Source organism: Oncorhynchus nerka, linkage group LG3, assembly GCF_034236695.1.
Source record: "Oncorhynchus nerka isolate Pitt River linkage group LG3, Oner_Uvic_2.0, whole genome shotgun sequence".
NCBI lineage: Eukaryota > Metazoa > Chordata > Actinopteri > Salmoniformes > Salmonidae > Oncorhynchus > Oncorhynchus nerka.
The window spans coordinates 33584174-33606919 of NC_088398.1; the positions used below are offsets into that span (position 1 = coordinate 33584174).

The window sequence follows — 22746 nt, forward strand, 5'->3', positions numbered from 1 at the left end:
TACACTAACTATTACCCTTGTTAAAAATATGAAATGGTATTACATTTGGTGAAGAGAACATTATGGCTTGTTTAGGACTCGAAACTCAAAGTTTAGGACTTGAGACTACGACTTGCCTGTCTTGACTTGGGACTTGACTTGGAACTTGTAAAACAATGACCTGGTCACACCTCTGCTATTTAATCATAGTGTAGGCCTACCAGAGGCCTACCATCAAAAACAACGGAGAAAAATGCATCCCATAACATTTTAACATATAAATAGCTGTTCTATCATTCAGCCTACAGTAGCAGCAAATGTGGGGTGTTCAATGTAGGTCTACATTCCATGAGACTTTTGAGGGAAAAAAACATTAATCTGTTTATCCACTTGTCCTTCAGACAAGGAGGTGACTGAAAATGTTGTGTTTGATGCAAGAAACCACTTTACAAAATGAAATGCATTATCATTCCTATACCATTATTGCAGAGAATCAGACAAATCATGCTACCCCCTGCCTATTGGCTACTTAGCTTATTCAAGCCTGTCTCAATATACAACACTGCACATTTAAGAAAAAAAAAAGCTCTTTACCTGACTCACTTTACAAAGATGTCTCCAAATGTACACGTTTTGTGCTCTTGTAAGAAGCAATCACTCCCCAAATTATCTACAACTTGGCTAATAACTCACTAACTAGCAAAGGATAGAAACAAAACAAGTGCATCCACTCACGACCGCTCAAGCTGTTAACACAGTCCAATTAAGAAAAAAATCTCTTGCATAGTTTGTTTTGTTTTTCGGTATGTTGCATTGAAAGTGGCTGATATTGCTTTGATTCAATCACAATTGCCAAAGTAAAGGGAAACGTTGATAGTGTTAACAGGGAAAACTCCAGAACGGTGGGTACCAACCTTTTCTGGGTCAAGACCATGGAGTCAAAATGCAAGCAGAGATCTATCGCTCAGATTTTTTTTACATGACTTAAAACACAGAAGCCTACGCAACATTAACCAATTTAAAACAGAACTGTAGCAATGAGGTTTGAGCAGTAAGCTATAGGTCCAATACATTACCGCTGCATACTGGCTTTGCTTTAATTTCACTGCCAATGAATGCATTGTTGTTCAGGCAATTTAAAAAATAGAAATATTTCAAAATGAGCTATATGATCACACCGGTAATAGATCCATTGTTGTATTACTTGTGAGGCACAGCTGAGTGAGCATACATTTAAATAATTGACTTTTTATTTTACTGGGCTGATGGTGCCTGCATCTGATGGTCAGTCTCAGCAGAGGGAGAGAACAGCTGACTGAGGGTCCGCCTATCAATATCACTCCGCTCTCCCTTTCCTCCACTGACCAAAAAAGGACATGGACTTCCAGCTGATTGCATAATTTGAGTCGCACTTCATTATTTCTGCCTCATGGACAATTTAATGTTGTTACTCCTGAGAACAAAGAAAGTGAAATATTCCTCCATATTAAAAAAAGACCCAAGCCACTAATAATAACAACAACGCAAGCCTATAGATACACTTTCATACCATTCATTACTGCTGGGGTGCTTGTTGTAGCGCTGAGTGGAAATACAACATGCATTTTACGGCTTATGAAAGTGTTGAATACAAAGTGTTGACAGTGCTGAGTTAGAACTTAAACATGAACTCGTTCATAAAAACAGCATCTCTTTGCTGTATTCGTTGACAGTCTCACTCCTAGTCATGGTTTTAAACGATTTGAAATCTCACAGTATCATCTTTGGTGTAGCTTTCTTTTATGCCTGCTACATTACTGCAGACATGGTGATCTAAGCCATCCGATTGGCCAGGGGTAAGCCTATAGCACACTTGATTTGCTCTCTGGGCTCACCGGGAAGGCAGTTTGTACTTTCAGACACATGAAATGGTTCAAAATGGCAACAGTTTGTCTCCCCGGAGTGCAGAGCAGGTGAATCAGGGGCACATACCACCAACAGTTTTTTACAGAATGTTTGTCGAGATCGACTGATTTGTGACCACTGCTCCAGAAAGTCTAGTGAAGTTCAATCTCGGGCTTCTCTCTGTGGGCTGATATTTCTCTGTGGCAGTCCCGGGGGAGCTGCGTGGCAGTTTCTGGGTTACTGCGCGCACACACACACACACGCAGTTTAGAGGAAACATTGCCCTCCACCAATCTTGCCTCATCAACTCTAAACTGGGTTTGACACAGACTGGACACTACAAGACTGTGTTAGCTCACTGAGCCAAAGTCTTACTGTTAGCGCAGGGTCACCACGTGGCAAGTCTTAGGTCTCAGGCAATCAATCATGAAGCAAAAACCTCCACACGCACACACATAGAAGACACATACCCATTGCACCTCCGCTGCGTCCTCCACCTTGGGCAGCATCAGGGCTGGAGGCAGAACCTCGGCCTGCAGGATGACCTGTAGGTCAGCATTGGCCAGGCCGCTGGACACTGAGTTGACCCTCACACACTTCTCTGTCCTGCCTAGGTCTAGCTCTGCCAGCATCCTGGGGATAGTCTCCCTTGCCTCTGTCTTGAAAAGGAGACAAAACAAAGAAAATAGTCCATTATTACATAGAAGGATGGCGGACGCAGGGAGAAAGAGAAAGATAGACAGAGAGAGTAATATGGATGAAGGAGAGAGTAGGAGAGATTGAGAAAGAGGGAGATAGAGAGGCAGAGAGAGAGAAAAATAAAGAGTGTAGCTGTTAGCTTTGCACCAGTCCAGCGTTAAGGGAATACTGCAAGATTTTGAGATTTAGGTCGTTTATCTACTTACCCAGAGTCGGAACTCATGGATATCATTTGTATGTCTCGGCATGCAGTTTGGAGTTTATTGAAGATAGCAAGCATTATAGCGCAATTGCTGGAAGTCTCCCGGTACAGTATCCAGGTCCTCTCACATGCAGGTGAATAGACCTAATCAGGGGTTGGAACAAACATGTTTTTCCATTTGTTTTGTTCTGAACAATATATTTTTTTGTTCCATTCCACTGTTCCGACCAGCAAAATAAAGCTCTGAACCAGTTTGAACACCAAAAAAGTACTGGTTTATATATATATTTTTTTGTTACTTTTTAAACCTCTGAAATCTATTTTGTTTTACATTTAGCTTGACATTAAACTACAATCATGCAGTGCAGATAGAGCAGCTTGCTATGGAGTGGGCAAGCTATAGCGCAATGAGTTGTTAAACATGCGTGATGGAAAAACAAGTGTAGGGCGTGAGATGTAAATTACATTTTGTGGGTGGGGCGAGAGCGAGAAGGAAGAGGCTTGGCTTGAAGCTCTGGGCATCTTGTGATGACATATATTATCTGAATTAGGCCTGAATGGAGGAACGTTGAATGTCTTTGAACTTCAGAATTGGCTTAACGTTGGACCAGAGAAGCTCGCAAGCTAAGAACCTTGTGTGTGCAGAGTGGCACCAGAATTAAAAATGTCTTACCTAAAAATTATATGTGAAATGTGATAACTACAGTATTCCTAGTGTCCCCAGTATCCCTAACTAGCATTGAAAAAGTTAAACCATTATTCTCCAATTAAAAATCTCTCTCCCTATCTTCTGAATCATGCTTGTAATGTCAGTAGGCTAGAGCTATGCTTCGGAGGGGGAGGGGCAGGTAGTCTACACACACACACTGCAAAGATTTTCAGCTGGCAGGCAGGCACTGGAAGAAGTTTCTGATTGACAGAGAGAGGGCTTTGCCTAGGCGGTTTATTGTGTTTTTTGTGGAACTGGAAAAAGATCCTCAAAATGTAAAATAACGTTATTAACTGGTTTCCAAGCTTTAAAAATAACGATCCTGTTCCCGGAACAGTATAGATCACTTTCGTTCCTGGTTATGATTCTGATCCTTGAAAAATGTCGTTCTTTTCCGGTTTTTGGTTCTGTTGCCTGAACCGGGTCCAACCCCTGCTTCTAATTACTCCAAAATTGGGTGCTTGGTCATTTATAGTCTTACAAAGCTAAACATAACAATCAATATATTTTTTATTTCACTGATAATATTAAGATTCTATCCACTTCCTCATTCTTTCCCCATTGTCGCATAGAAATGTATAGGGGATCGCAATGTTGTATCTGTCCCATTATGGTGTCTGTGAGCGCACGGGTAGATACCATGTTGTGATGACCAAATTACCTACCACCAAGTTTTGGAGTAGTTAGAAAGTCTATTCCCCTGCTAATGAGAGTAGCTAGCTACCGGGAGACTTCCAGCAATTGCGCTACGATAATGATATGCTAATGATAATAATGGTATCCATGAGTTCGTTTGACTCTGGGTAGATAAAGTAGATAAACCACCTAAATTGAGAAATCTTGCAATATCGCTTTAAAGCTTGACCTAAGAGCAGGGTTGGGGATTTTGTGATCAAATCCATGTACTGGATGTGTACCACATTGCTCAGCCTAAAACTACTTATGAAATGGTTTTCTATAGTATTGAATAAGTGAAAGCAGGTATTTTATCAACAGACCACAGATAATAATGGGGGAGTGTTGGGTAAAAACACAAAGATGAATCCTATAATGGCAAGTCGCAATAGACACTCAGATATTTATCAATGTCAGTTCAACCCTATTTCCCAGCATAAAAGCTGTATATGCAGACTAATCTCGTTCCCAGACACTTCCGCCCAAATGCGCAGAGTCTGGTGGACCAACACACCAAACTTGGACTTTGTTAGCCAATAGAAAGATCGGGAGCATAGGCAATGAAGAGGTTTGATTAATCTGGCCCGGGCGAAGGCAGGGAGGGAGGAGCGCCCTCCTCAAATCGAACAGTAATCTGCACTGCTCGGTCATGTTGTCAACGAGGCAACATGGTGCATCGCCCAGAAACATACAACCCATTCTGTATAAAATACATTTTTGAATTTTCAATCTAGTTTTCATTGGTAGGGCAGATAGTGTTATCATAAGCAATCACTTTTGCATGGGAATACAGAATCCTACTCATTACTAAACGTGCTTAATTAAGTCTCTTTTGTTTTGAGCCAACTTCACCGTCAGACAGAGCGGGGCACCTGGCTTATACCTGGGAGGCAGCCCGGTTCATAATCAAATGCAATCAACTTTCAGCCCGTGCAAAAAACGCTTACACCGGCGCCCGGGTGAGATTATTCGAACCCCCTCCCTGGCTTAATCTACCAACCAATCATCTCCCACAACACCTTCCCCCTAACTTGTATGTGTATTCCATACATGTCTTGCCTCCACTTGGAAACACACCTCACAGTTGTGTGATTTGCTCAACTTAAATGACAAATACTTTACTCAGTAAGGTCACTCCCACTAAGGCCAACTTGAATCATTGATATCCAAACACTAGCCTTGGGATGAGGTTATATGCAGCTTGCATTTCACAAAGATAACACAATGACATAACTAATTTGGGTAAACTGCACTCCGATTTTTATTTGAGACTGTTTTATAGAAAACTCATTGACCATTATCCATTGAACAACATAACAGCTATTGTAAATAGATAGAAAAGGTTTCATAAAAGTGTCTGCCTCTATTTTCAGAGTATTACATCAATCTAGAGAAAATGGTGTGAACTCATCAAGAGACATCTGTCTCCCAAAAGAGGGTTGTGACACTTAAGCAACAAGGTACAGCTCACTCTTCATAAATTAGGGTTCAAAGGTTTTCCTGGTGAAGTCAAGTGATCAGGAAAACTCAGGACCCTAATGATAAGACTGCACAGCACAGCACACATTGACAGCCTCTCCAGTCCCTTATGAAGTCCCCAAACAAGCAGAGCCATTGTGAAGGGAGGATAAGGAAGAGAGGGAGGAGGGAGGAGAAATTAAAGAGAAATCACCAGTCCCTACACCTATCTGTGACACAGTAGATTGCAGATTCAAACCAGATGGAGGGAGGGAGAGACGGATGGATGGAGGGGGGCAGAGTTGGAAGGCTTTCTGGGAGAAATGTGTTGTAAAATAAGCAACATGAGGAAATGACGGCTTAGGACTTGTCAGGTCAGAGACGGGGGACTGTGTGTGTGTGTGTGCTTGTGTAGATAAGAGGTGGTCATTAGCTAGCCTTCTGTGCCTGTCAGATAGAGTGATGACCCTGGTCAATAGACAGATTAAGAGAAGAAGGGGTTATGAGGGGAGAGAGAAACTTGAATGAGCACCTTAGGCCAGGTCAACCTGGTTTCAGAAACTGTACATCCATGCTGACATACAAACACACACTCAAGCACAAAGCCCAACCGTTCTAACCCCACACCAACTATGGGCACTCTTCGGTAGAGTATTGTATAGGACTGTGGGTTCCTAACGGTGTGCACGGATCTGTGTCTCCGTTTGACCACTGCTGACCTGCTACTCTACCCACTTCATTATGAGATGTTCACTCAGAAGGGCCTACTCGCTATCTCTATCTTTACTTGTCTGACGTCACACACACACACACACACACACACACACACACACACACACACACACACAGACACACACACAGACACACACACGTTTCTTCTCAGTGTGTGCGTGCACACCGGTGCGGTCGGTCTGTGTGTGTGAGAGACTGTGACTAAGGCATATTCCAGCCTAAGACAGAGATCACAGTGCACCCCTTCTCAACTGATGAAATAATCCATCATGTCTCAGCCAAGACGGCAGAATACAGGCAGACGTCCCCTCAAACAGAGACCAGATGACTCCTAGGAAATCAGTGCCAACTTTAAAAAATACACTTCGCTAAATAATTTAATTAACTTGACAATTCATATTAAAAAGTGATGATGATACTCAGAACTGATTGTACACAGTTCTAGTCTCAAACACACACACACACACACACACACACACACACACACACACACACACACACACACACACAGAGCGAGAGAGTCAGTGAGAGACTTGCACATGCAGACACAGAGAGAAACACAGAGAAACGAAGTACCAGTCAAATATTTTATATTTGTGATTCTTCAAAGTAGCAACCCTTTCCCTTGATTACAGCTTTGCACACTCGTCATTCTCTCAACCACCTTCACCTGGAATGCTTTTCCAACCCTCCACATATGCTGAACACTTGATGGCTGCTTTTCCTTCACTCTGAGATCCAACTCATCCCAAACCATCTCAATTCGGTTGAAGTCGGGTGATTGTGGAGGCCAGGTCATCTGACACAGAACTCCATCACTCTCCTTCTTCGTCAAATAGCCCTTACACAGCCTGGAGGTGTGTTGGGTCATTGTCCTGTTGAAAAACAAATGATAGTGAGACTAAGCTCAAACCAGATGGGATGGCGTATCGCTGCAGAATGCTGTGGTGTGCCTTGAATTCTAGATAAATCACTGACAGTGTCACCAGCAAAGCACCCCCACACCTCCTCCATGCTTCATGGTGGGAACCACACATGCGGAGTACATCCGTTCACCTACTCTGCGTCTCACAAAGACACGGCGGTTGGAACCAAATATCTCAAATTTGAACAGACCAAAGGACAGATTTCCAAGCAATACTCTTCTTATTATCGGTGTCCTTCAGTAGTGATTTCTTTGCAGCAAGTCTCCTCAGAACAGTTGATGTTGAGATGTGTCTGTTACTTTAACTCTGTGAAGCATTTATTTGGGCTTCAATTTCTGGGCTGGGAACTTTGCAGCAGAGGTAACTCTGGGTCTTCCTTTCCTGTGGTGTTCCTCATGAGAGTCAGTTTCATCATAGCGCTTGATTGTTTTTGCGACTGCACTGGAGAAACTTTCAAAGCTCTTGAAATGTACCGGATTGACTGACCTTCATGTCTTAAAGAAATGATGGACTGTCGTTTCTCTTTGCTTATTTGAGCTGTTCTTGCCATAATATGGACTAGTTCTTTTACCAAATAGGGCTATCTTCTGTATACCACCCCTACCTTGTCACAACAGAACTGATTGGCTCAAACGCATTAAGAAGGAAAGATATATTCCACCTGCTAATTGAAATTCATTCCAGGTGACTACCTCATGAAGCTGGTTGAGAGAATGTCAAGAGAGTGTGCAAAGCTGTCACCAAGACAAAGGATGGCTATTTTGAATAATATCAAATATAAAATCTATTTTGATTTGTTTAAACACTTTTTACTTCCAGATTCCAAGTGTTATTTGATACTGTTGAGGTCTTCACTATTATTCTACAATGTAGAAAATAGTAAAAATAAAGAAAACCCCTGGAATGAGTAGGTGTGTCTAAACTTTTGACTGGTAGTGAACAGAGACATTCACTCAGACACAGACTGAGACACAGGTCAGCTAGAGAGAAATGGAGACATGAACTGCTGTCTCAGCCTCCCTGCCTAGTGATGCATAGACACTCCTGACCAAACAAAATGAATAGCCACTGGTAAATCAGTTCATCATCAGAAAGCCTCGTTTATAACATTCTCTGATAAAACGCAGACAGGAGATGGGTGAGAGTCTCCAGTGGCCAAGTTCAAGGCTGATATACTGCCGGGCGGTGTGGATAAAACCACTTTCATGTAACAAGAGACGCAGACGGTCTTTCTTTTCTGTATTTTTGTGGCTTTGAGACGGTGCATTACTTCTGAAACAGAGACGCTTGGCTGGCAGGCAAAAGGAGCTCAGTGGACACACAGGAACACCCCCCCCCCCCCACACACACACACCCACCTTACATACCCCCCACACGCCTCTCCTCCATTCCTTTTCCCTCTTTCTTTCTTTCTTGCAAATTGACAGAGGGAACATTCCTGTGGACATGTCCTCTTCTGTGAGCGCCGGTACTCTGAGCTTGAGTACTCTGAGCTTGAATAAAGCACTTTGGACGGCCGTCCTACAAGTTTCTTCAAAGACCCCTCCCCAATCGCCTAGCCTCCCACCGGGTGCTGGCCCCAAAACTCCGGCTCTCACTCCTCTTTTGAGTCCCTCCATCATCCTCATCATTAGAGGCTGACACACGCAGGCAGGCCGGAGACACACACTCGCACACAAACACAGATTAGCTTTTTAAGTGTATAACACCTGACCTTTCTATGCGAGAGGGCAGCTCTTTAACACACACACACACAAAGTGTCCTACAGAGTGGTATGTACGCTACACAGTATGGATGAATATCGCTTTACACACATCACACAAGCCTGAAGACAGACAGGCATGCCCTACACTCTTCACCTCCTAGGCTGCATCAGTCTCTACTGTATACAGTATATTTTATTTTATCACTCAATATAAAATTGATCTCAATACATTGTTTGTTATAGACTGAAAACAGGGTTGAGTTGGGAGTTGGTGCAAATATTCTGAAAATATGATTATGTCTGAGATATCTGGCAATTGAGATATTAAATCAGCTCTACACTGTTGCAAGAAGATTGAAAAAGGGGGCAACTGGCATAAATGTTGTTCTCTCATGAATACTTATATTATATTTTGTTAGAGTAACAGGCAATGAAGAAATGTCTGAAAATAGAATTCTAAATACTACTTTCTAAAATGAATGGATTCACATACAAGACATTAACTTAACTTAAAAGCATTATTCTAACCATGCCCCAAAAGCCCGTGGGGTGGGGGAAAGAAAGAAAGAAAATCTCAACACAGTAGTTCAGGAACAAATAAGAGTAATATCAATGAATCTTAGGCCCTTTTGTAAGCATCTAATATGTTAGGATACAAACCTGAGTTATTGACCAATAGTATTTCTGTAAAGTTAACCTCCAATCAGATATCAGACTTACATGATGTAACCACTGCTTCTCAGAGGCGTGACAATGGGAATTGGCAAAACCAACACAGAGAATGCTGAATTCATAAGACAACAGAGTAAATTCTTGTATACAGTTGATAAGAAGAAGCATTTCGGGGCTGACCTACGTACACAGGCATCTGCAAGTATAGAGAGCTACTGTAGTTGTTGTATTGTGTGTCTGTACAAATGTGTTTATGTGTATGAAGTCGAAAGTGTGTGTGTGTGTGTGTGCACTTGTGTGTGAACAAAGCCACGAGTCATCACGTACATCATCGTTTTTTTTCTCCTGAGGCCTGGCATTTTGTTTCCTGCTGTGACGACCCGCAATGCCATTTAAAATGAGCTCAGGTGAAGGACAGCCTGCCTTTGTGTGTGTGTGTGTGTGTGTGTACAGTGCCTTCGTTAAGTATTCAGATCCCTTGATTTTTTTCCCACGTTACAGCCTTATTCTAAAATTGATTAAAAAAAAAATGTCAGCAATCTACACACAATACCCCATAATGACAAAGCGAAAACAGGTTTTTAGAATTGTTTGCAAATGTATTAAAAATACTATTCAGTATTCAGACCCTTTGCTATGAGACTCGAAGTTGAGCTCTGGTGCATCCTGTTTCAATTGATCATCTGATGTTTCTACAACTTCTACAACAATCAAACAAGCTAAGCGTCAGTATAGAGACAAAGTAGTCGCAATTCAACGGCTCAGACACGAGAGGTATGTGTCAGGGTCTACAATCAATCACGGACTACAAAAAGAAAACTAGCCCCGTCGCTCGTTTTGAGGACAATACAGTGCCAACGACACGGTCTGCTACCAAAACCTGCTGGCTCTCCTTCACCGCAGCCAACGTGAGTAAAGCATTTAAACGTGTTAACCCTCGCAAGGCTGCCAGCCCAGACGGCATCCCAAGCCGCATCTTCAGAGCATGCGCAGACCAGCTGGCTGGTGTGTTTACGGACATATTCAATCAATCCTTATCCCAGTCTGCTGTTCCCACATGCTTCAAGAGGGCCACCATTGTTCCAGTTCCCAAGAAAGCTAAGTTAACAGAGCTAAATGACTACCGCCACGTAGCACTCACCTCTGTCATCATTAAGTGCTTTGAGAGACTAGTCAAGGATCAGATCACCTCCACCCTACCTGACACACTAGACCCACTCCAATTTGCTTACCGCCCCAATAGGTCCACAGACGACGCAATCACACTGCCCTAACCCATCTGGACAAGAGGAATACCTATGTAAGAATGCTGTTCATCGACTACAGCTCAGCATTTAACACCATAGTACCCTCCAAACTCGTCATTAAGCTCTGGGTCTCGACCACGCCCTGTGCAACTGGGTCCTGGACTTCATGACGGGCCGCCCCCAGGTGGGGAGGGTAGGAAACAACATCTCCACACCACTGATCCTCAACACTGGGGCCCCACAAGGGTGTGTTCTCAGCCCTCTCCTGTACTCCCTGTGCGTGGCCATGCACAGGGAGTGACTGCGTGGCTATGCACGCCTCCAACTCAATCATCAAGTTTGCAGACAACACCACAGTGGTAAGCTTGATTACCAACAACGACGAGACGGCATACTGGGAGGAGGTGGGGGCCCTCGGAGTGTGGTGTCTGGAAAATAACCTCACACTCAACGTCAACAAAACAAAGGAGATGATCGTGGACTTCAGTAAACAGCAGAGGGAGCACCACCCTATCCACATACAGTGGGGCAAAATAGTATTTAGTCAGCCACCAATTGTGCAAGTTCTCCCACTTAAAAAGATGAGAGGCCTGTAATTTTCATCATAAGTTCACTTCAACTATGACAGACAAAATGAAAAAAAAAGAATCCAGAAGATCACACTGTAGGATTTTTTATGAATTTATTTGATCAAAATGATCACAAGAACGGTGAGCAAAAATCCCAGAACCACACGGGGGGACCTAGTGAATGACCTGCAGAGAGCTGGGACCAAAGTAACAAAGCCTACCATCAGTAAAACACTACGCCGCCAGGGACTCAAATCCTGCAGTGCCAGACGTACTGGCTTAAGCAGGGGGACACATGTCCAGGCCCGTCTGAAGTTTGCTAGAGATCATTTGGATGATCCAGAATAAGATTGGGAGAATGTTATATGGTCAGATGAAACCAAAATATAACTTTTTGGTAAAAATTCAACTCGTCGGGTTTGGAGGACAAAGAATGCTGAGTTGCATCCAAAGAACACCATACCTACTGTGAAGCATGGGGGTGGAAACATCATGCTTTGGGGCTGTTTTTCTGCAAAGGGACCAGGACGACTGATCAGTGTAAAGGAAAGAATGAATGGGGCCATGCATCGTGAGATTTTGAGTGAAAACCTCCTTCCATCAGCAAGGGCATTGAAGATGAAACGTGGCTGGGTCTTTCAGCATGACAATGATCCCAAACACACCGCCCGGGCAACAAAGGAGTGGCTTCGTAAGAAGCATTTCAAGGTCCTGGAGTGGCCTAGCCAGTCTCCAGATCTCAACCCCATAGAAAATCTTTGGAGGGAGTTGAAAGTCCGTGTTGCCCAGCAACAGCCCCAAAACATCACTGCTCTAGAGGAGATCTGCATGAAGGAATGGGCCAAAATACCAGCAACAGTGTGTGAAAACCTTGTGAAGACTTCCAGAAAACGTATATAACAAAGTATTGAGATAAACCATAATTTGCAAATAAATTCATAAAAAATCCTACAATGTGATTTTCTGGATTTTCTTTTCTCATTTTGTCTGTCATAGTTGTGGTGTACCTATGATGAAAATTACAGGCCTCTCTCATCTTTTTAAGTGGGAGAACTTGCACAATTGGTGGCTGACTAAATACTTTTTTGCCCCACTGTATTTTTATGAACATAATCTTATTCATTCCTTTAAAATTGTGTGTATAAATTGTTGTTAGATTACTTGTTAGATATTACTGCATGGTCAGAACTAGAAGCACCAGCATTTCGCTACACTCGCATTAACATCTGCTAACCATGTGTATGTGACAAATACAATGTTAATTGATTTGATCTTTATTGGAGTCCACCTGTGCTAAATTCAATTGATTGTACATGATTTGCAAAGGCATACACCTGTCTATATAAGGTTATACAGTTGACAGTGCATGTCAGAGAAAAAACAAGCCATGAGGTCAAAGGAATTGCCCATAGAGCTCAGAATTGCCCACAGAGGCTCAGAGGCACAGATCTGGGGAAGGGTATCAAAACATTTCTACAGCATTGAAGGTCCCCAAGAACACAGTGGCCTTCATCATTCTTAAATGGAAGAAGTTTGGAACCACCAAGACTCTTCCTAGAGCTGCCCACCGGGTCAAACTGAGCAATCGGGGGAGAAGGGCCTTGGTCAGGGAGGTAACCAAGAACCTGATGGTCACTCTGACAGAACTCTACAGTACTTCTGTGGAGATGGGAGAACCTTCCAGAAAGACAACCATCTCTGCAAAAGTCCACCAATCAGGCCTTTATGGTAGAGCCGTCAAAGGTGCTTCAATAAAGTACTGAATACTTACAGTACCAGTCAAATTTTGGACACAGCTAATTCAAAGTTTTTTCTTTATGGTTACTATTTCCTACTTTTTAGAATAATAGTGGATACAGCAAAACTGTGATATAACACGTGTGGAATCATGTAGTAATCCACAAAGTGTTAAACATATTAAACAAAACAGCCTTTTGCCTTGATGACAGCTTTGCACACTCTTGGCATTCTTTCAACCAGCTTCATGAGGTAGTCAACTAGGATGCTTTTCCAACAATCTTAAAGGAGTTGCTGAGCACGTGTTGGCTGCTTTTCCTTCACTCTGTGGTCCAACTCATCCCAAACCATCTCAATTGGGTTGAGGTCGGGTGATTGTGGAGGCCTGGTCATCTGTTGCAGCACTCAATCATTCTCCTTCTTGGTCAAATAGCCCTTACACAGCCTGGAGGTGTGTTGGGTCATTGTCCTGTTGAAAAACAGATAATAGTCTCACTAAGCACAAACCAGATGGGATGGCGTATCGCTGCAGAATGCTGTGGTGGCCATGCTGATTAAGTGTGCTTGAATTCTAAATAAATCACAGACAGTGTCACCAGCAAAGCACCCCCACACCTTCACACCTCCTCCTCCATGCTTCACGGTGAGAACCACACATGTAGAGATCATCTGTTCCCCTACTCTGCGTCTCACAAAGACAAACCAAAAATCTCAAATCTGGACACATCAGACTAAAAGACAGATTTCCACCGGTCTAATGTCCATTGCTCGTGTTTCTTGACCCAAGCAAGTCTCTTATTCTTATTGGTGTCTTTTAGTAGTGGTTTCTTTGCAGCAATCCGACCATGAAGGTCTGATTCACGCAGTCTCTTCTGAACAATTGATGTTGAGTGGCGTCTGTTACTTGAAGCATTTATTTGGGCTGCAATCTGAGGTGCAGTTCTGTATTTGTATTTATTATGGATCCCAATTACCCTTCCTGGGGTCCAGCAAATTTAAGGCAGTTAATACAATTTTAAAATGGACTATTTCTGGCTGGTAACTCTAATGAACTTATCCTCTGCAGCAGAGGTAACTCTGGGTCTTCCGTTCCTGTGGCAGTCCTCATGAGAGTCAGTTTCATCATAGCACTTGATGGTTTTTGCGATTACGATTTTCGGATTGACTGACCATGTCTTAAAGTAATGATGGGACTGTTGTTTCTCTTTGCTTATTTGAGCTGTTCTTGCCATAATATGGACTTGCTCTTTTACCAAATAGGGCTAACTTCTGTATACCCCCCCTACCTTGTCACAACACAACTGACTGCCTCAAATGCATTAAGGAAATAAATGGGGGAAGGGAGAATCCATCCGTTCATCCCTCAGTTACACTCATCTTTTCCCTTCTCCGGCCATCCCTCCTCCTCTCTCCCTGCATCCCATAACATACGTAACGCATGGTGATGTAGGAGGGAAAAAGGGAAGGGAGAATCGATCCATCCTTCCTCTCTTTTTCCAACTCCCTCCCTCCCTTCATTCCCTAGCACACATGGCGGTGTGGGGGAGTGAGAATACATCCCTCCCTTTTACTCCTTTTTCCTTCCTTCCATCCCTCTCTCTCTCCCTCTGTTCAAAAGCACATGTAGTGCAGGGCCGTGGGTCAGCCAGGGAAAACAAAGGGAGTGTAACAGGATAATGAGAGAGGGAGAGAGGACCTCTGTGTTCTCTCTGTTCTCTCTTCCTCAGCGTTTTATGATCCCTCTCTCTTTCTCTGAACCCTAGCCTCAACCCACAGCATCTGGAGCATGTGTGTGTGCACGACTTGTGTGTGAGTCTGTCCCAAGAGGTGAGGGCCAGAGAGGGATGCTAGGAGTACTCAGTATTGTATCACACACAGTGTGCTGAAGAATTACCCCACACACTATGAGGAAACCCCCATCTACTACCATTCCTAATTTTTGCTAATTGCTGCTAAAGCCACTTTCTACCACTCTAAATTCCAAGCATCTGCCTCTAACCCTAGGAAGCTCTTTGCCACCTTCTCCTCCCTCCTGAATCCTCCTCCCCCTCCCCCCCCCCTCCTCCCTCTCTGCAGATGACTTCGTCAACCATTTTGAAAAGAAGGTCGACGACATCCGATCCTCGTTTGCTAAGTCAAACGACACCGCTGGTTCTGCTCACACTGCCCTACCCTGTGCTCTGACCTCTTTCTCCCCTCTCTCTCCAGATGAAATCTCGCGTCTTGTGATGGCCGGCCGCCCAACAACCTGCCCGCTTGACCCTATTCCCTCCTCTCTTCTCCAGACCATTTCCGGAGACCTTCTCCCTTACCTCACCTCGCTCATCAACTCATCCCTGACCGCTGGCTACGTCCCTTCTGTCTTCAAGAGAGCGAGAGTTGCACCCCTTCTGAAAAAACCTACACTCGATCCCTCCGATGTCAACAACTACAGACCAGTATCCCTTCTTTCTTTTCTCTCCAAAACTCTCGAACGTGCCGTCCTTGGCCAGCTCTCCCGCTATCTCTCTCAGAATGACCTTCTTGATCCAAATCAGTCAGGTTTCAAGACTAGTCATTCAACTGAGACTGCTCTTCTCTGTATCACGGAGGCCCTCCGCACTGCTAAAGCTAACTCTCTCTCCTCTGCTCTCATCCTTCTAGACCTATCGGCTGCCTTCGATACTGTGAACCATCAGATCCTCCTCTCCACCCTCTCCGAGTTGGGCATCTCCGGCGCAGCCCACGCTTGGATTGCGTCCTACCTGACAGGTCGCTCCTACCAGGTGGCGTGGCGAGAATCTGTCTCCTCACCACGCGCTCTCACCACTGGCGTCCCCAGGGCTCTGTTCTAGGCCCTCTCCTATTCTCGCTATACACCAAGTCACTTGGCTCTGTCATAACCTCACATGGTCTCTCCTATCATTGCTATGCAGACGACACACAATTAATCTTCTCCTTTCCCCCTTCTGATGACCAGGTGGCGAATCGCATCTCTGCATGTCTGGCAGACATATCAGTGTGGATGACGGATCACCACCTCAAGCTGAACCTCGGCAAGACGGAGCTGCTCTTCCTCCCGGGGAAGGACTGCCCATTCCATGATCTCGCCATCACGGTTGACAACTCCATTGTGTCCTCCTCCCAGAGCGCTAAGAACCTTGGCGTGATCCTGGACAACACCCTGTCGTTCTCAACTAACATCAAGGCGGTGGCCCGTTCTTGTAGGTTCATGCTCTACAACATCCGCAGAGTACGACCCTGCCTCACACAGGAAGCAGCGCAGGTCCTAATCCAGGCACTTGTCATCTCCCGTCTGGATTACTGCAACTCGCTGTTGGCTGGGCTCCCTGCCTGTGCCATTAAACCCCTACAACTCATCCAGAACGCCGCAGCCCGTCTGGTGTTCAACCTTCCCAAGTTCTCTCACGTCACCCCGCTCCTCCGCTCTCTCCACTGGCTTCCAGTTGAAGCTCGCATCCGCTACAAGACCATGGTGCTTGCCTACGGAGCTGTGAGGGGAACGGCACCTCAGTACCTCCAGGCTCTGATCAGGCCCTACACCCAAACAAGGGCACTGCGTTCATCCACCTCTGGCCTGCTCGCCTCCCTACCACTGAGGAAGTACAGTTCCCGCTCAGCCCAGTCAAAACTGTTCGCTGCTCTGGCCCCCCAATGGTGGAACAAACTCCCTCACGACGCCAGGACAGCGGAGTCAATCACCACCTTCCGGAGACACCTGAAACCCCACCTCTTTCAGGAATACCTAGGATAGGATAAAGTAATCCTTCTCACCCCCCCCTTAAAAGATTTAGACGCACTATTGTAAAGTGGCTGTTCCACTGGATGTCTTAAGGTGAACGCACCAATTTGTAAGTCGCTCTGGATAAGAGCGTCTGCTAAATGACTTAAATGTAAATGTAAATGCATTCCAGAAGAACAATCCAAGCCATAGACAATCATTCAATTGTCTGCACCTTCCACTAATTCTTAGCCCCCACCCACCCATGGACCACACCCCACACATGACTGTGGCAGGACGCCTGCCACTTAACCCACACACTGATAGGACTAACACACACACAAGCATACATGACATGCATGAAAGCACACACAGGTCTGTGACAGGCAAAGACAGGGTGTGTGTATGATCTCGTTGGGGCAGGATCTATTTTCTGGGTGAGTGGCTCAGATTATTTTGTGATTCTTGGCAGGTTGGCTGGGAGTTTCTCACAACTCTACTAGACTCACTGAAGAGATCAGGGGCACACATACACACAGATATCAGTGCATGCACAAACACACAGCCGCAGACAAGGGCACGCACACACAGAGACACAGACAGACACACACACAGAGGATTGATCCCCAAGTGTCCCATCTGTCAAATAAATATTAATTTGACTATTTTTACTTTTAGAATAAATGTCTCAAACTTCCTCTCTTAACTAACAATATGTGCATTCAAATTAAGTCCTTATTGGATGACAATTGGCTGCATCATTTATGTTAAACTGAAAACTTTGATGTGCGGACAACAAATTACACAATTCTGAGAAGAAAAAATATATGACCTAATATCCACGTGCAATCCATAGCAATGTAACAACTACGTAAGGCACTTCAGAATGAATTAAGCAAACTATATACGGTACACTGAAGGCAACACTTCTCAATTCCCACTCGCTGCCACCAGCAGAACTGGAACATAAATAAAATTGACAATAATCAGCTGACACCAAACATTGCATAAAAGAAAGTAGCTGTTTTTCTATGTAGCAGATTCAATAATATAGATTAAAGGACAGGGAATTACACCACGCGTTTCCCTAAACTATAACATTAACCCAGGGTGGGACTAATTGAATGACGCTTGCTGGTGGTAATGGAGAGTGGAGTAAAAATGTCAATTGATTTTCGTACGATGTTTACAAGTATGTGCTGTAGTAATTGGAGTTGTTTTGTCAAAAGTAAAATGTGTCCCATGCCTAATTTTAGAATACTTTTAGTGAAATGCTACAGAACAAAAAAAATCTGGGATCCAATGAGAATTATTGGATTTGGTATACGGTATGTACGGTGCATTTGGAAAGTATTCAGACCCATTAACATTTTCCACATTTTGTTATCTTACAGCCTTTTTCTAAAATGAATTCAATTGTATTTTCCCCTCATCAATCTACACACAATACCCCATAATGACAAAGCAAAAACAGAAATGTTAGAAATGTTTTTTAAATACATTAACATAAGTATTCAGACCTTTTACTTAATACTTTGTTGAAGCACCTTTGGCAGCGATTACAGTCACATCTTCATGGGTATGACACTGCAAGCTTGGCACACCTGTATTTGGGGTGTTTTTCCACTCTTCTCTGCAGAGCCACTCCTGCGTAGTGTTAGCTGTGTGCTTAGGGTCGTTGTCCTGTTGGAAGGTGAACCTTCGCCCCAGTCTGAGGTCCTGAGTGCTCTGGAGCAGGTTTTCATCAAGGATCTCTCTGTAATTTGCTCCGTTCATCTTTTCCTCGACCTGGACTAGTCTCCCAGTCCCTGCCACTGAAAAACATCCCCACAGCATGAAGCTGCCACCACCATGCTTCACCGTAGGGATGGTGCCAGTTTTCCTCCAGATGTGGCGCTTGGCATTCAGGCCAAAAAGATGAATCTTGGTTTCATCAGACACGAGAATTTGGATTCTCATGTTCTGAGAGTCTGGAGCTCTGTCAGAGTGACCATCAGGTTCTTGGTAACTTCCCTGACCAAGGCCCTTCTCCCCCGATTGCTCAGTTTGGCCGGGCGGACAGCTTTAGGAAGGGTCTTGGTGGTTCCAAACTTCTTCCATTTAAGAATGGCCAATGTGTTCTTGGGGACCTTCAATGCTGCAAAACATTTTTTTGGTACCGTTCCCCAGATCTGTGCCTCGACACAATCCTGTCCCGGAGCTCTATGGACAATTCATTTGACCTCATGGTTTGTTTTTTGCTCTGACATGCACTGTCAACTGTGGAACCTTATATAGATAGGTGTGTGCCTTTCCAAATCCTGTCCAATCAACTGAATTTACCACAGATGGACTCCAATTCCGAGTCTCATTTTTTAAATTTTTAATACATTTGCAAACATTTCTAAAAACCTGTTTTCACCTTGTCATTATGGGATGTTGTGTGTAGATTGCTGAGGATTATTCTTTTTTATCCATTTTAGAATAAGGCTGTAACGTAACAAAATGTGGAAAAAGTCAAGGGGTCTGAATACTTTCCGAAGGCACTGTACATATACGCACAAAGGCAGGCTGTCCTTCACCTGAGCTCATTTTAAATGGCATTGCGGGTCGTCACAACAGGACATAAAATGCCTGGCCTGAGAAAAAACAAAACAATGTTCAGGATGTCTCGTGGCTTTGTGTACACACGTTTGGCTTCATACACACACGCATCTCCATGCACATACTCATAAATGCGTTTGCCCACACACACACACAATACAACAACAGTAGCTCTCTACAGTTCCAGATGCCTGTGTAGGTCAGCCCCGAAGTGACTCTTCTTATCAACTGTATACAAGAATTTACCCTGTGTTGTTTTAGGAGCTAGAAACACAAACATTTCGCAACACTCGCAATAACATCTGCTAAACAAGTGTATGTGGCCAATAAAATGTTATTTTATTTGAATTCAGCATTCTCTGTGTTAGTCTTGCCAACCCCCATTGTCACGCCTCTGAGAAGCCTCATGTAGGTCTGATATCTGATTGGAGGTTAACTTTACAGAAATACTATTGGTCAACAACAGGTTTTGAATCCTAACATCTCAGATGCTTATAAAAGGGCCTAAGTTTCATTGTTCTATAAAAACCTGTTTCCGCTTTGTCATTATGGGTATTGTGTGTAGATTGATGAGGAAATGTTTTTATACAATCCATTTTAGAATAAGTCTAACGTAACAAGTTGTGTAAAAAGGGAACAGGTCTGAATACTTTCCGAATGCACTGTATAAATCCCAAATCTGTCTTTCACTATGTGTTTTCCATATTCACATGGATGACATTACTAAATAATTATGTTGGACAATAATAAGCATTGTGAAGAGTAACATTTGTCTTTCACTATGTACTTTCCATATACACATGGATGACATTACTAAATACTTATGGTGGACAATAATAAGCATTGTTAAGAGTATCATTTGGATGACAAGATGCATTGACTATAAAACAACTTTTTGTTCAAACACTTTTCTTTACAAATCAAAAAGGAACTGAGAGAGCGAGAGAGAGAGAGAGAGAGAGAGAGAGAGAGAGAGAGAGAGAGAGAGAGAGAGAGATGTATGAGCATTTCAGAGCAAGAGCGCTGGTCACCATATTTGTGTTATGTGGCAGTCACTACCACCACCTGCAGGAGAGTGGATCAGATGACACAGAAAGACAGACACACACACCAAAACCTAACCAAAGACATCCTCACCCCTGGTCTGTGCCAATAGCCTTGTTTTAAGCCAATGAAACCAGGGTCATTTTATATCTCAGAGTTAGTATTTTTCTAACCCATCAAAATGGGCAAGGAAAACAACATCCCTCCACTTTCACATTCCAGTGAGGGAGGTGCTCCCTGCCGGCCAAAGCCCTGTGTGTGTGTGTGTGTGTGTGTGTGTGTGTGTGTCTATGCGTGTGTCTGTCTGTGCATTCGTGCTCGTGTCAGAGCATGTGCCTGCATGTGTGTGTGTATATATATATATATATAAAATATTGTGTGTGTGTGTGAGGTTGCTCCCTTCCGGCGCAGCCATGCCACCCTACCATCTGGTGAATGAAATGGAGTGTGAAGTACAGTATAGTTTTGGACCAGGCTCCGTTTCAGAGGCTCAGCAGTAAGTTCATTAGTTCCAAACTTCCAGGGATTACACAGAAAATCTCAACAGAGGGGAGTCAGGAGGGAGGGATGTAGAAGTGAAGGAGATAGGAGGCCAACAGGGGAGAGCGAGATGTCAGGAGGAACGCTAGCCTATAGGGTACGAAGAGAAGGTACGAAGGGGGGGATGAAAGAGACAGGTGTAGCCGTCAGCTCCACTACAGGGTTTCAGCTTGCCCTCCTCCACCTCATCCCCCTCTTCTCCTCCTTCCCACTGATCTTACAGATATGATGATATGCGTAATAGTGTTAGTGCGGTCAGCCTTGTCTTCCCCCCACTATTTCCCTCCTCCTCCTCTCCTTCTCTCTAGCCTTTTGCTCCTCTCCCCCTCCTCTCCGTTCCTCTCCTCTCAGGGTAGCAGTTAGCAGGCTCTGGGCAGCTCTCTTTCACTCAGTCTGTCAAGAACAGGGGCAGCGTGGGGGCCTGGCATCGGTTGGCACGGCGACAGGCCCGCTGTGCCGTTGTCATGGTGAAGGTAATCGCAGCGAGGGTTAGCTGCGAGTGTAGCGACTGTAGCTAACAACGTCGACAGAGAGACAAACAGGAAGGCCAGATAGCTTACCTCTCTGGTGTAACGATGTTACACAATAATAGGTTAGCGGCGAGCTTGGATTCTCAAAGGTGATGATTGTGACAATATATCTTCTGCGGTCTTTCTTCACTCACCACTTAGCGTTTTCACAGATTTAATAGATTCTTTAAAACAATATTAGAGGGAAAAATATCTAAATCATAAATGCATTCAATGGCAGAATGTCATTATCAGTTCTGCGGCATTAATTGGCAGTGTAAAATGGACGCCTGCACGCACACACACGAGAAGTGTAATTTAGCCCCGTAGGAAAATAAAGCGTCCTGTCTGAAGGTATACAACAAAACCCCCCATGGATTTCCAATTGCCACAATGCACAAAGCAGCTGAGAGAGTGGGAGGTGGAAGAGAGGGAGCCGGGGAGAAAAAGGTGCCTTTAATTAAAGAGTTAATAACTCATTTCAACATAGTACTAACCTAGCAAATAAATAATATATCATAGGGTTTGCCGCATTATGGCAGAATTATTTTTAAGCTAACATATGGTCGTGACAATTGACTGAATCCTGCTCCGACTCGGGAGTGCTGTTGTGGAGCGTTAGGCCGTCACCAGAACAGAAGGGGGGACAGTAATGGGATTAGTAGGAAGGGGATTCTTGGAATACAATACTATTTTTCCATGGTTGGCTGTGTGTGTGCGCACGTGTGTACACAATGCCACCTCTCCTCCACCTCCTCCACACAAAGACATAAAGCTTGTTGTTTCTAAACATTGACATCCTTAACAGGCTCACAGCTGTTTAGCCTGTCAGTCACAATAATCATCTTTCAGTTCATTCTCTTACGACAGAAACCGTCTGAGCCATATCAATCATCTTTATTATCATGACTTAAAAACCTTTTCCCCTTCTCTTCTTTCTTCTCCAACCAATCATGATTTCATAGGGTGGGCAGGGGAGGCCGGCGGGGCAAATGGGGAAGCTGTGTGGGCAGGATGAGAATGCTTTTTAACCTGCTGCATCTGCTGGCTTCCTGCTGGTTGCCCAGTTGGGACTCAGTGGGATGTGGTCACCTTGTTTTAAAGGCAGGGGATAGGGGGGCCAGCAGAGGCCTTTGTGGTATTGTAATGGGGTG

At 44.1% G+C, this 22746-nt stretch overlaps 1 protein-coding gene across 1 annotated transcript in view; it reads right to left on the reverse strand.

The window, feature by feature from the left end:
* Positions 1–22746, reverse strand: part of clybl (citrate lyase beta like) — a 202877-nt gene that overhangs the window by 69014 nt on the left and 111117 nt on the right. The window contains exon 3 of the mRNA XM_029630385.2: positions 2334–2522. Within this exon, the coding sequence (XP_029486245.1) occupies positions 2334–2522 (189 nt within the window). The remainder of the gene's footprint in view (positions 1–2333; positions 2523–22746) is intronic.